Raw genomic sequence first — 15,033 nt, forward strand, 5'->3', positions numbered from 1 at the left:
CCAATTGAGTCAGGCTGTACATCAGAGAGGACCATTACCCACGTCTCCCTGGGCTGGGCTGTCACTGGCTGCGAGGGGGGGGGGGGGGGGGGTGAGGTGATGTAGCCACCCAGGAGGGACAGCTAGCCGGCTAACTGCTAGCCAGACAGACAGGCAGCCAAATAGTGGGTTCATGGGCAAAGGCCTTTTCTGGCAAAGGCGTGTGGCGAAGGCTGTACCCCAAAATAATCGGACTACAACACTCTGGATATGGTTTTGTTACGAAAGCCGATAACACAGTTTCAGTTCAGATATGAAAGGTTTTTTTCCACCATACCTTGAGAAATCAAAGCATTATTTTCTATAAAACCGTCTTTTTTTTCGAACAAAAAAGTTCTAAGATGTTAAATACGGCAAGCAGCCGTGCAAGGACTTTGTCTATATAAAACATAAATGATGAATTGAACCAGACATTCGATGCTAGCTTCCCATACAAAGAAATACTGATGATTCAAGGATTTGAGTAAAACCCTTGATCCTGTGACTTGACCTGTGCAATGAGCTCGTCATTGAGCAAGACACTGAACTGCTCATTCAGTGCATCAGGTAAACGAAGCACATAGCATATCACCACTGTGTTACCACAAAAGTGGTGATATGAGATTTGGAGTAAGGGATCGAGGGGCGAGGGTAACATAAAACAGAATGCTACCAGATTTATTCCTGAAGGGCAGAGCAATGCCGAACCCTGAAAAAGGTTCCACGATAGTCCTCAATAACCTGGGAAACATCAGGGTGGGGATCACTTAAAAACTTCAGAGAAAGACACAACGGCTAACAGGCCAAGTCTTGTTCCTCTGTTAATTCCAGACAGAGGTAAACAGAGAGGTTCTAAATGTAGAAACAGCGATAGCCCCCGAGGTCTGGATGCAGACTGCTAGCACCGAGCACAGCAGAGAGAGCAGGAGCTAACTAGCCGGCTAGCCTTCCTTTGGGAGTTTAGACACAGGAAACACTATGGAAACATGCTGTATCTAGATAGGGGCAGTGTAAATAAGATATGAGTTTCTATTGCCTGGCTTGGGAAATGAAGCTGGAAAATCGAGAAGGGGAGGAAAAAAAAAAAAAAAAAGAGATCATGAGAGCTTATAAACACGAGGAAGGAATGCATGGAAAAGGAGGAGGATAGGCACAGGTATGGAGTGATTAGGAATAGAAGAGCAAGAAAAATAAGACGACAGGACAATGAAGAGCAGGAATGAGGTCAGAAAAAAGAAAAATAAGCAAGCAAGGAAATGAGCAAGAAAGAAAAGGAAAGAACTTCTTCAAGACACAACTCTATAGAGGGCGAAACCAGATTCCATTCGGTTGAAAGGCATCCACGCCTTCTCTCATCTCTCTTTCTTTGTCTGTCTCTCATGCCTGGAGAGCCTTTCTAGCTCTATTCACTCCTCCTCCTCCTCCTCCTCCTCCTCCTCCTCCTCCTCCTCCTCCTCCTCCTCCTCCTCCTCCTCCTCCTCCTCCTCCTCCTCCTCCTCCTCCTCCTCCTCCTCCTCCTCCTCCTCCTCCTCCTCCTCCTCCTCCTCCTCCTCCTCCTCCTCCTCCTCCTCCTCCTCCTCCTCCTCCTCCTCCTCCTCCTCCTCCTCCTCCTCCTCCTCCTCCTCCTCCTCCTCCTCCTCCTCCTCCTCCTCCTCACAGCTCACACTGAGCCTGCGGGGCGAGAAGAGAGAACCGGGCAAACTCCCCCTCTAGAATCTGGCTCGGGTTCCCAATTGTTCCACAAAAGGACAAAAACAAAACCGGATATGTGCTCTGTCCCCACTCTCTGACTGATCTCTCGGGTGAAAAATAAATAAATGGCTTATTGGAACATGCAAAAGACGACCACACATTCAATCAGGCAAGCAATCTTCCCCTTTTGGTCAGGTGGTGTTTATTGGAAAACAATAACGTGAGCATGGCAAGCAGAGCAATCGGCCACCGGAGGGACAGTCTGACCATGTTGACCTTTGGCCTTAGTAAATCCATGGGGGGGGGGGGGGGGGGGGTAAGTGAAGAGGTCAGCATTGGGCCAGCTCAATGCTGGGGGAGGGGCCAGCCGATGAGAGAACACCTCCGTCTGTGTGAGTGTGCGATGGGGGTCAGCGGCAGGTAAACCCTCGTCCTCTGCTCTTGTTTACTCTAAGGCGCCTAGTCCCCGGTACTATGAGGCAAGCGTCTGTCTTAAAGCATGCGTGCAGGCAAGTGTGTCTGTGTGTGTGTGTGTGTGTGTCTGTGTGTGTGTGTGTGTCTGTGTGTGCAACAGTGGAAATGGGATAGCGTGGGAATGATGAGACGGGAATGTCATCCACCCTCTTCTCATTAACACGTCTCACCTTTATTCAGCCTGACACACAGCCATAAACACGCCCGCTGAGCCATTAACACGCGGTGTTAAGTCATACTCGCACATGCTCGTCTTCACACACATAAAAAAAAAAAACAGGCTGAAAGAATCCACCACTACTGGAAGTCCTGTGTAGGTATCTGGTGGAGAATATGAAGTTATCTACGTTCACTTTTAGTGTAATGTATTATAGATCAAGCACCACGAGCCAAAGGTGAGATATTCTTTGCCGTACCCTTCGCTTTTGTCTGGGATGGATCAAAGAGAATGCCTTTAATATGGGACAAGAGCAGGTACTAACTTTCTACTCTCAGCAAACTATACCTGGATTGTGTTCAGGCACAAAACAAACAAACACACAGAAATATCATCTGATCCCTTTAGTCTGATCCAGAGCTGTTTGGCTTCTGTAGAGAAACAGCTGTTGACCAAACGGCTGAACAGAGAGGCTCTGTTGTGTGGCAGCATGTGTAGCCTTTATTCTCTTACTCATGTAGTAAGTGTGCGCACACACACACACACACACACACACACACACACACACACACACACACACACACACACACACACACACACACACACACACACACACACACACACACACACACACACACACACACACACACACACACACACACACACACACACACACACACACACACACTACATACATTGAACCTTCCACTGCAGTAAGCAGAGTCTTGGCTTGCTTTGTGCTTATTTCAGCAGCCCATTGGTGCAAAGAGGAATTCATTAAAAAGGAAAAAAAAAAAAAAAAAGTGAAAGGGCGCATCAGATAGGAGAACGCTGAGTGCTGCATTCCCCTGTTGTTATTATTGCCAAATCGAAGAGAGAAGGGCGGTTGGTGATAAAAGTCATTAAATGAAATAGAAAAAAACAGCTTTTAATAGGGCCTTGTCATTGTGGATTTAGTGGCCTTTCTATCGCGTGTTCCCTGTGCTCAGAGTGAAGAGAGGGGCAGGAGCTCTGTGGAAGGAGCACTGGATTCCTAGACAGAGTCAGCCAGCCGAGAGGCTCTGCTGACGCACACCCAGCAGCCACAGTCTGGGACAGGAGACAAGTCAGGCACGAATGGGGACTTGGGGCAGACGTTAGAGAGCTCACACTGGAACTTTATTACTTTAGATGGTTTATTTTAACAGGGGCGATGCACGCTGATCTTGTACATCGAGCGTCTCTGAAAACGAGCCAGTATTAGCGCGCAGGGTAATTTTCGGGCAGCTTGGTAATGGGCCCCGGGAGCGTGGCAGACGCAAGATGGGCTAGAGCTGGAGCTGGAGCTGGGAATGGTGATTTAAGAGGGGAGGGGAGGAAGTGGCTATGTCTGGGACCAGGAATGGGACTGGGAGGGAGGCTGGCTCCAGTCAGGTGGAAGGACTGGAAATAAGGCCCACCGAGCTTGCTCGAGACGGCAGAAGGGCCCCGTCTAATGGTACATCTTGGGTACAGTCTTGGAAAAGTGAAGAGCACGGGACCGTTATGGCTGGGTGTAGGAGGTGGAACACGGCTGGCTCGAGGAAGTTATGGTCTGTGGTGGGAATAATCTATCTGGAGGCACATCTGGATCTGGGGTTGGTTAGAGTTTGGAGTTGGGGCTGTGTCAAGGTTTGGGACCTTCTGGAAACTTCTGACGCGGTGGGAACATGACAGAGCACGGCGAAGAACCACTGGTCATCTCACCCACTTCATGGGCACAGCACCACAACGTCAGGGTTTGCTTTATGGGTTCAATCTGTGACGAGGCCACCCAGACAGAAAACTGTCCGTCTGTGATTAATCGAAGGCGGAAACTGAGTTTGCCCTGAAACTCATTAGGAGTAGAATGGTAGTAATTATCACGTAAACACATTTCAGATTTACAGTGACGCTTACTCTAACTTCAGTTTACAAGGAAGATATTCCGTGCAGCAAGAAACAAAACAATAACTCATTACCTATTATTATCCAACACCGAGCAATGTTACTTAGCAGAAAAATAAATGATGCACAATATTGTGTCTGTAAAAACCTCATGTGCACACACTCGCACCAAGAAACACTAAGCTAAGCTAGCGCATTTCCATTAAGCGGCAGCTGAAACGTATCCTATCTTTTTCCCAGTCAGCCAACATAATGGGACAAAGGCCTGGAATCTGCTGCTCTCAGATGCACACAGTCAGTCAGGGAGAGCACTTTCCCCAAAGACTCAATGTCTCTACACATGGATGCGGTTGCTGCCCCTCTCCCTCTCCCTCTCTCTCTCCCTCTCTCTCTCTCCTCCCTCTTGGACGGCCATTTGTTTACACTAGCTCTCGGCTCAGCCATGTTTCCATGACGATACAAGCCCAGGGAGAGTCACATGGCTGGGGGTAGACCTGAGGCACCGGATCCAGGATCACTGCTCCTCCAACGCTCTCACCTAAGAGCTCGGTCCACAAACGGCATCTGATCAACCGACTTCTGAGGCTTACCTCGCCCGATTCTTAACTGCTCCATCGCTTATCATTTAGAGTAACATCAAACGCTTTTTGCGGGAATGATTAATAAAAGTCTTGTGTGTCAGCATCTCAGTCCTGCCTCTTTACAACGTATTGGTTTCACACAGTTAAACAGCACATGTGTCCCGTCTCTCTCTCTGTGTCTCTGGTGGCAGGCATGTGGGCTCAATCTCGACGGGCATTGTAAAAAAGATAAAGGATTTCCCCCAAACCTAACAGGAAAATAAAAACCAGTTCCGCCCACATGAAAAGAAACAGCCCACCCACAAACAAAAACAACGAGCCCTCACCCAGCAAAATAAAAATCCAGCTCGGCCTGATAGCGTCTCGCAGACAACATGCTCGTGCAAGATTTACGTTTAGCATCTTACATTCTGCACCTTCGTGGACGAAATACTTGAAATGTTGATCCCTTTGAAAAGACTTGTGAATTCTTAGTCCAAAAAATAAAAAAAAAAGTCCAGAGTGCAAAAATGTGTTTGTGCACGAGTGTGTTCTCGCACAAACATGCTCCGTGTCACACCACCTCTGTAAGTGGAGCAGATTTCTCCTCGGAATTTGGCTCACCGCTTTTGTCGCCCAAACAATAACCTACGAGTGTGTGCAAATATTCTTTGTTGTTTTATCAGCCCTTTCGTTTTGAGGGTGTTGTCTGAGCCTATGTGTTGTATTGTTGTGAATTATGTCTGATATTGCCACACGGTTGTGCCTGAATGCTAAGCACACATGTATCAAAGTCAACAGGAAATGAGTCGACACACGGCTCCTAAAGCATGCTTTTTACGAGCTAAGCGTAAGATTTAGCAGAGCCTGTGTTAGGATATTCAAAATCCGTGTTACTGGGAGAGAAAAAAAAAAAGAAAAGTAAATAGGTCAAAAAACAGGGAACCTCCAGCCCCGGTTGTTATTTCACCGTTTCATTGACATCATGATAAAAAAGAGAGAGTGAGAGTAGATGACGCAGAAACCTAATTAAGATTCTCCCGAGCGTGAACAAATTAACCTGAGTTATGAGCGTGCAGGAGCCCAAGACAGACACACACATAGTCGCCTCTGAAATAGGTGGAGCAGAGGAGGATGACATTCACACTCAAACCGGCATGACTGCCATGGACATTCAGTGATATTTTCAGCAGCGGAACGGCAAAAATAATATAGGCTATCTAGTCCAATGGAAAATACACCAAAATAGTCTACGGGATATGCATATCTGCTTTCATTCTAGTTGAATTTAAAAACAGCCCTCGACAACCTCATCACCCAGATTTGGGGCAGCAGCATGATAAAATGACATGTAGCTTCATGTGAATAATTAGCCTAACAAGGGGAGCTGGATAAATCGGCTGTAGCATGTAGCTCACGCTAATGACATTGCAGAGAGCAACATATGCCAGGCATCAGTATGTCCCTCCATAGGGACACGGGGCTTACGGTAAGAGGATAGTGAGAGTGAGGTGGTGGTGTGTGTGGTGGTGGGGGTTATGGTTTATTTACCTCCTGGCACAAAGCCCTGAAGACAGATAGAGGGGGGGGGGGGGGGGGGGAGTTAGAAATATGGGGGGCGAGGGGTCAAAAGGGGGAGGAGCGGAGGACAGGACATGTCGTACATGAATGAGAGAAGAGGGGATGAACTTGACCCAGACTGGAGGACTGAAACAGGCGGGTAATGAAGTGCAAACATGCTTTGTCATGCCATGTTAGAGCCATAGGATTAGGGTTCTATAATTAGAGGACGGGGCACCATAATACTAGCCTTCCTTTCAGCGTGATGAGCTGCCAAGTCTAAATTGCACTAAGGGGGCTGGAGAACAGATGCTGCGATCAGAGCAGGGCAGCTCTGGAAGTTTTCGTCGCCGATACATGACGCTCAGTTACGGCGCGGCCTGATGGACGAGCTAAAGAAGACATATTGATGTTTCTGTGATCGGCTCATGACAATGTCAAATTTCAAGACAGGCGGCGGTTGTTATGCAAGTACGTGTGCATATTTCATTATATTCATCTGCCGTCCTGGACGTATTATGACACACAGGGCCTTTTCATACAGGTTGAGGTCAGGTATGTGTTCCGCTATCTGCTCAGCAGCTGACAAATTCATCACGGATTCGACAGTAGAAAAGGAGCGCAAGAGGGCTGGATGCCGGGTTTGTTATAACACTGCTGTAACAGGAGGAGCAGCGGACCGCTGGATAACACTCGCATTCGTATATGAATATTTATCTCGGAGGCTGGCATCGGAACAGATGAGCTCGCATGGGAGGAAGAACAACCCATCCATCTCACTCTCTCCCATTCTCCGCGCTTCATTCTTTACTTTCAGACATCCCCTTCTCTTGCAATCACCATTTCAATGCCTCTTTCCTCTTTTGCATGTTCCACCCACTTTTTCCCTCTAGGCTTCCCTTCTTTTTCTTGATATCACCCGATCTATTGCTCTTCCCCTTAAACGCCCCCCCCCCACTATCCGTTCCCTCTGCAGCACTGATATATAGAAAGAGAAGGAGGGGGGGGGGGGGGGGGGGGGAAAGGAAAAAGCGTGTGATTAATGTCTTTGAGAAAAAGATAAATAATCACAGGAGACTGGGGGCTGGTAGTTGGCCTTAGGGGAGTAAATATGGAGAGTTTTATAGCTGCTCACTTGGGAGAGAGAGGGAGGTGGAGGAGATGAGAGGGGGAGGAAAGGAATACAGCGACAGCAGATCCATTCAAGTATATTAGCTTTCCCCCCCCATACACAATAACCTCAGCATCTATTCTATTGCTCTACTCTCTTTCATCATCAACACTGAATGCCATCCCACTGACAGCACGCACACACACACACCAGACGCCACACAAAGCCAATGCACGCTTGTGTGCACACACAAACACACCCTCACAACCACCCTGCACTTTTTTTTTTCCCAGGCCAGACCTACTGTATGCGTTTGATGGGGCCAATACATGTGGTGTGTGATGTGGCTGACAGCCCCCCTCCCATGCTGCCCTGCTTTTAAGCCCTCATCCTCCAGTGGCTGCCTGTCCCCTGGAGTAGATTACATCTTTTATTTATCATTTTTTTCCTCTTCCTTGGCTTTATTTTCCACAGCCCCCAAAAAAAAGAAGAAGAAGAAGAAGAAGAAGAAGAAAAAATTCTGGGGCGAAAATTGCAATCAGCATAACATGCCCTCCTCCTCCTGCTGTGTACTCGCCTGTCATCCTCCTCTCTCTGTGAGCATGCAGGATGAGACTGACAGCCCGTGCAGACGAAGACACACACACACATGCACACACAGATGCATGCACAATCCCCCTCTGTGTTTATCAAACCCCCACGTATAATCTTTTCTCTCTCGCTCTCTCTCTCTCTCTCTCACACACAAAAACAAATGCATGGCCAAAGAAAATGACCCCCATTCCCCTCTTTGTCACTATTTCGGACTATATTCTCCAAATCACACACTTACGCGAAACTCCTCACTGACGCCGTACACTATTTTACCCTGTGCTGAGTGTTCAGCAACCCTCAAGCCCCAAAAGAGAGTGAGCACATAAATGAGTCTAATGCTGGGGAATCTGGTAAACAGGCCAGAGAGGGAGGGAGAGCTGCCTGCCTGTCTGTCTGCTCCATGGCTACTATTGTGCACTGCACATTCTCCAAGCCCACAAGAGCTGAAGCCATCTCCACACAGATTCTTTGGAGGGATAGTAAGCCAAGAAGTGAGAGAGAGAGATAGGGAGGGTGAGGGAGGGAGGAGGAAGAAGATCATGCATAAAATCTTGTTTGCAGAATGCATTAAGATTCAGATGAACTGGGGAGGGTAATGGGATTAGAATCCTGAACCGTTTCCAAGGGTGGGGAGACGGATTGACAGCTGAGTCTATTGCACTGACGATTGCAGTGAAATATTGTGGCTCTGTCAAAGGCAGCCAGCCAGCCAGGCAGGCAGGGAGGCAGGCAGGCAGGCAGGCAGGGGGGTTTGCTGAGCCTACAGCACCTCTGTTTACCAAAAAAATAATGCAGCAGACAGGGGGAAAAAATGTGTCTTTGCCTTTACCAGCTGCATATAGCCTGGGCTTTGACTGAATATTGGGAAGGAAAACAGAAAAAAAAGCTTCAGTCGGTCTCACAAAAGGTGTTTGGCAAACAAAATAGAAGCACTGTGGCTTTAAATCACCGTCCCTCCCACCCTTTCTAAATATCGTCTATTTAGCCAGCGGTGAAAAGATATAGGGGGCTTTTGTCTGCGTACCCATTGGTGGGGGCATGGAGAGCTGGAAAGACATAAAAATAGGAACAAAGTGCTAAGCTTCCAATTGGGATGGCTCTGGGCAATTCAATGCGCGCAGCTCAGTGGGCGAAAACAGGGGAGAAGTGGGCTACTATTACGGGCTCGTCTGAAAATAGGCTATTCTCACACAAGCTGAAAGACTGGCGTGGAAATACCCTGCATTGTTTATAACACACAACGCTATAAGGCTAACACAAGCCCTCTAAAAGTGTGGCACGGTTCCATGGGAAAAAGGCAAACAGTGCGAGTTATTGCTTATTGTAGGCGGTTTTCCTGCCTTTCTGTAACGGTATAGTCCACTCACCGACTTGCAATACGTTGTCCACCCAGCCACCCTCCAGCAGAGTGACACCCCGTAGGAAAGGCAGCTGGGTCTCGTCATTATTGTCCCCGCTAGTTCCACTTTCCTCTCCTCCGGCGTTGAAAGAGGAGTACATACAGATCTCCTTCTCGCTCCTCGGGAACGACCAGTATACGATCCTCCGCTGGACGGGTTCCGGGATCCTCTCGAAGCGCTCCTCCACCCTCTGGAACGGCCACTTCTCCGCGACTCTGCGCGCCGCGATGTCGAGCAACGACTCGGGGTTGTGCGTTTTTCCGTTCCCCGACCCTCCCGGAGCGGACCCCGCGCCGCCACACAGGACTCCTCCAGCCCGCTGCCCCTGCCTGCACGCCGGGTTGTAGCCGGGCCTGCAGCAGAGCCGCTTGGCTGGGGGCTGCTGGACTCGCTCGGCCATGATCGCACCGCTTCCAACCTGAAGCGCAGTTCCTCTCCGATCATATAAACGGGATAAGGAAGAGAAAAGGGCAATCTCGCACCGATTGTTTGCCGTACATGGAGAGGCTGCCCTTATTTGGGAAAGAGAGGCGGCGCTTGCGAGTTCCGTGAAGTCCTTTGTGTTGTCAAAGTAACCGGGATGGGCGGGATCCTGGAGCGCTGCCAGCGCACGAGTGGCGCTATAAAAGGAACTGGAGGCGGAATTCCCGAACGTCGGCAAATCCTTTGTGAAGCCGTTCGGGAGCGCGAGGGCGGAGCCCCGGCGGCCGACGGCCTTTGAAGTTTCCTTCTTATTTGAGTTTAAAGGCGGGGACTTAATCCAGGGGCGGTCTCGCAGTTTCCCACAGGGGTAAAAGGGGGCAAGAAAGCGGACTTTTTTTTTCCTTTCCTTTGGAGCCTGTGCTACCACCCCGGGCTCCAGCTTCTTCAAAAACAACGTGATGGTTGTTTTCGAGGCTTAAGTCCAAAGGACTCTCAGCTGTCAGAGACAGAAAGGGCGTGGGAGGAGGAGCATGAAGATATGGAGCTGGACATGCTTGTCCTCTGGAGCCACTAATCAGTCATTTTGGTCAGCTGTCTGGCATCGGTTAACTATGCTGCCGCCTATGGACAATTAATCACTAACACTTTGAAAAACAAGCTCGCTCTCTCTCTCTCTCTCTCACACACACACACACACACACACTGACCATTTAGGCCTTATCTTAAGTTTAAAGGAGCGCTCCTCTGATCTTTACACATGAAGATTAGTATAAATGCAAAGCACCCTGGTGATGCCATCATGGATCATCTTGGATTGCTTACAATAACGTTTTAAACTGAAAAGTCACGCTCTCTGCTCTACACTCACACCAGCAGTTGAGTCTATCAACAGAAAAATATTCAAATGATGTTGGAAATTCCACAATGTCTGGCCAGACTTGTGAATTTTCTTGTAATCATTATGACACACACCACTAGGAGCTGGTTTTACTATTGTGGTGCAGTCATTTTATGGTCCTGCTTCCTGTCTGTTGTTAATGCTAGTTGAATAGCTGCGTCATGAAAAGGGGGCCCACTTCTGTCGGAGAAAAATAGTCATTGGGTTTAGGGTGCGGCTGCATTGCCCACCCCCTGGGTTCTCCCTGCCTAGTGAGACATGTAACAGAAGCTAATGATTATAAGTATATAACCAAAAAAAACACCAGATTGGAGATGTGTTTTTAGATTGTCTATAAAAACTTGGCCACGAACTATGCTGGCAAACCAGAAAGTGTGTTTGCAATGTGTTTGTCCTCTGCATGTGTTCGCAGCTGCCCCGCTCCTTCCACTGTGAGTAGATCTAAAAGGCTGGCCTTTGAACTGCTCTGAAAGTGATCCATGCTGTATGGACAGAGCAGATGTGGCCTAACCTGATTTGGTTTCAATACTTCCCCACAGGAAGTTCACAAAGCCAGCAGGTCCGTTTTTGTTATGTTAGCCATTTTTCCCAGAGGGCCAATGGAGCCTTTTTCTTTTCTTTTTTTTTGTTACACATCTATTGCTTTTTCATTTGCTTTATTCTTCAGACAGAGCAGTTCCACACATTACCAGACGTTTCAACAGCTAGCCTATATGTCATCTGATTCTATGTCTAGTATCAGAGTCCACCACATTGTGTTTTGTATTGTTAATCTGTATCCAATATTTTACAATAATCACTGTCCAGCAGACATTGTTTTGGAGGATGTTCATGATGGAAAACACACACACACACACACACACACACACACACACACACACACACACACACACACACACGCATTCTTTCTATAGGGAACCCTGGCAGACCAGAGAGCTATACCCACACTTTTACTTTTATAAACTGATCATAATCCAACACATTCCTTCCTCTCAGAGACACAACATTTTACTTCTTTTCACTGACATTCACATTTGAAACTCTGCACCCTCGATAAATAAGACATTCTCAAATGCTTTGATTTCACAGTATTTAAGCGTATGGCTCACCCTTGCAAAGTTATTTTCAACTCACATTTGACCACTTATTCATGTTCCTAAAATTATTTAACAATAAAAGAACAACAACAACAATAAAATAGTGTTATGACCATCCTGCTGCTTTCATTCACTCTTCTATAACACTGTACAGGTACCCAATTTCTATGGAATAGTGTGCAATAGTATAGCCAAAGCACCGCATTAACTACTGCATCATTTTTATACCCTGTATTTTGATCATCTATAAATCCATTTGCTAAGCCTAAAGGACTACATGTCCCATCTTTCCAGGAACGCGTCATATCCAATCACGAGCCGGGACCACGTCAGCTAACGTTACACTTCCTGGAATAGGGAGGAGCTGGTACTTATTATCGTGGATATAAACATCATCTCTGCACATTGGTAACTTTATTTTGTATTTAGTTTGTTTTCGGCACCACTTGATTATGAAATGTACAGATTCGTTGTTTCGTCACGTTCATATGCATTGTGGTTACGCCTTTAGCCGGTTGTCAGTGCTCTAAAGTTAGGCCGTTATGGATGGGCGGGGGTTAGCTTGCTTAGCTAACGTTAGTACAAAATGTAAATCTATCATCTGTGTCTCATATATTTAGATCTAATCCTAGTGGCAGACAAGGTCAATGTGTCACATAAGCCTGTGTGTATGAGGCTGTTGCCAGAGTAAATAGTTTGTAACTGTTTTCAGAATGTAGCGTTAGCTTACTGATGCTAGCTTCGACTCGGGTTGATGCTAGTTAGCCAGTAGCTTGTGATCATTAGCAATTTGCGAGGGACTGTCAAGTCGGTGCGCTCAACAAGTAGCAATAATCTACAATAACTGGCTTTATACAACCATAGTGATGTCTTAATGTATCATGACAGTGATGCCAGTCGGTAACATTGTGACAAAGATGGTCCATGGCGTGATAACATGTTTCAAAATGTAATGTAAGCTTCCTATGTTGACCCCAGTGAGTTAATTGGGAATTAGCTAGCTAACGTTACAGCTAACGTTACAGCTAACGGTAGTTGACATACAGGGCCAGTTTATATTTCTTTGTGACTAAAGACTTTATTTAATATCCTTAATTTCAGAAGTCTGTATTGTGTGTCAATACTGACTTGTGTTACTAAGTCAGGGGTGTTTTGTCAGTGTCGTATGCAGTAACGTTAACAAACTATTATAATGTATGTATCATTTTATTTCATCCGTCGAAGATGTATCATTAACGATTGACGAAAAACTCTGAATATAGTTACGTTGAGTCCAATTACCCTTGATTCAGCAGTATTTGAGATTTTATGACTTGATTGACTAAATAACCACTACTACTATTTCACATTATGTGCCTTAACCATTACGCCACCAGGAAGCCCCAAAATATTGCCTGTATATAGCGCTTTATTCTCTTGCATCAATGTGAGAAAGTACCATTGTCAACTATTCAAATTGCTGCTTAGCCTGACCAGTTATATATCTGGTGTAATGCTAGCACTAACTAACCACAGTTTTAAAGAACCAGATGTAGCTTTGTCATCTTGCTTTTTTTTATGCAACCAGCAGTCCAAAACCAATAACCCTTTGCTTGTTGTTATATATGTGTTTTTTCCACAAATCACTCTGCCTTGATTATTCACCGCTTTCTCCCCTGGTACCCTTTCTCAGGTTTGTGTAAGCCTCATTGTTGCCGACCAGGATGATTGACGTTCGGGCATGGGCAGAGTATGTGGTGGAATGGGCTGCCAAAGACCCCTACGGTTTCCTCACCACTGTCATCCTGGCTCTCACACCTCTCTTCATTGCCAGTGCACTGCTGTCCTGGAAACTGGCCAAAATGATTGAGGCACGTGACCGGGAACAGAAGAAAAAGCAGAAACGTCAGGAAAACATAGCCAAGGCCAAGAGGATCAAGAAAGACTAAGCCTGTGGGTAGAATGAGGGCATACCAAAAAAAAAGGAGGAGCAACCACCACGCTCGCAGTCCTCCTTATTCCAATAATGACATGGTGCCCTTCGTTGTCCCAGCCCTGCTGTCAGCACTGGGCCACTACGCCTCATATCCAGGGCAGGAGTCTGGCCCCGCGGGCCTAACAGTGCTGAGACGAACAATACTGCCCGAAGGAGGCTCGTCCCAGTGGGACTTTGGTCAGCTAGAGCACAGTGGTCCTCTGTATGATGTTATTGTACAGGAATCCACTGATAATATTGTGCAGCTGTTGAAACACCTTGCATTCCATTGTTAGCGTCCGTGTTCTGCTGAATTGACGATTTAATGAGCATACTGGAACTTTTCCCCAAAATATCCCAAATACTTAACTTTTTAATCAATAAAGTTTTCATGGTTGATAAGAAAATCTAATTTCCTCTTTGTGCATTTAATATTGGACTCTGGAGTGCTTTTACTTTTAAAGTATTCATCCCCTAATGTTTAATTGTACCAGAGTGCATTTAACTGGGCTTTTATGTACTGGTGGTCAAAAAAAAGACAAACAAAACAATTCTCTACAAATATGGAGCAGCCAGTTGTCTTTAGAAGCAGCATAAGTTACAAGAACTTACCAGTGATGAGTGAATTTAGGTTAAATACCCACTGCTGGTTATTAAGTTATGTAACGGCTGTAAAAGGTGCCTTTATTAAATATAGACTTGAAAGGAGAGTTCCAGGATTGTTTTGGGCAGGTTGTTATTCAGAATATTTAGTATATTTTTTGTATACTGTATGCTCTAAATTTAGATGTATTTGCAAAGATATGTGTTCAATTCGGTAGTCTTATTTGTTTTATTAAAAACAAATTACACTCACTGTGACTCAGTGTAAATTAAAACATCAAAGTCCAGTGAAGTGGATACTTTTATAGGTACTGTGATTCTTGTGAAGAAGCAGTGTAGACAGATCATTGTAGACGGATGGACCTGCACACATTTCTTCATATTTCTCTTGAAATTGTATTTCTCCCTGGGTTCAGTCAGAGGATTTAGACAATCATATTGAGTTGGGAGACTATGTTTTCATCTCCAGGATCCTAGTTTATGCTGCTTTTTTTTTTAAGCCCTACTGAACTTTCTCCAGCAACTCTGTGACCAACATGCACTCTGATCTCAAGTGAAAGGACTTCTTACTGGGTATCAATATACTC

At 46.3% G+C, this 15,033-nt stretch overlaps 2 protein-coding genes across 3 annotated transcripts in view; one reads left to right on the forward strand and one right to left on the reverse strand.

The window, feature by feature from the left end:
- Positions 1 to 10,520, reverse strand: part of LOC142957558 (zinc finger SWIM domain-containing protein 6-like) — a 45,376-nt gene extending 34,856 nt beyond the window's left edge. Inside the window, 1 exon segment of the mRNA XM_076099463.1 lies at positions 9,439 to 10,520. Within this exon segment, the coding sequence (XP_075955578.1) occupies positions 9,439 to 9,871 (433 nt within the window). The 5' untranslated portion in view covers positions 9,872 to 10,520.
- Positions 10,521 to 12,152: 1,632 nt separating this feature from the next.
- smim15 (small integral membrane protein 15) lies at positions 12,153 to 14,255 on the forward strand. 2 transcript variants are annotated; one of them, XM_076099470.1, is made up of 2 exons: positions 12,153 to 12,297; positions 13,562 to 14,255. In XM_076099470.1, the coding sequence occupies exon 2, from the start codon at positions 13,593 to 13,595 to the stop codon at positions 13,815 to 13,817; it is 225 nt and encodes a 74-aa protein (XP_075955585.1). In that variant the 5' UTR covers positions 12,153 to 12,297; positions 13,562 to 13,592; the 3' UTR covers positions 13,818 to 14,255. The 2 variants fall into 2 exon arrangements, with proteins under 2 accessions (XP_075955585.1, XP_075955586.1); XM_076099471.1 differs by lacking the exon at positions 12,153 to 12,297 and adding an exon at positions 12,347 to 12,838.
- Positions 14,256 to 15,033: the final 778 nt, after the last annotated feature.

This window comes from Anarhichas minor, unplaced genomic scaffold, assembly GCF_050575085.1.
Source record: "Anarhichas minor isolate MPS153535 unplaced genomic scaffold, ASM5057508v1 ptg000025l, whole genome shotgun sequence".
NCBI classification, from domain to species: Eukaryota; Metazoa; Chordata; class Actinopteri; order Perciformes; family Anarhichadidae; genus Anarhichas; species Anarhichas minor.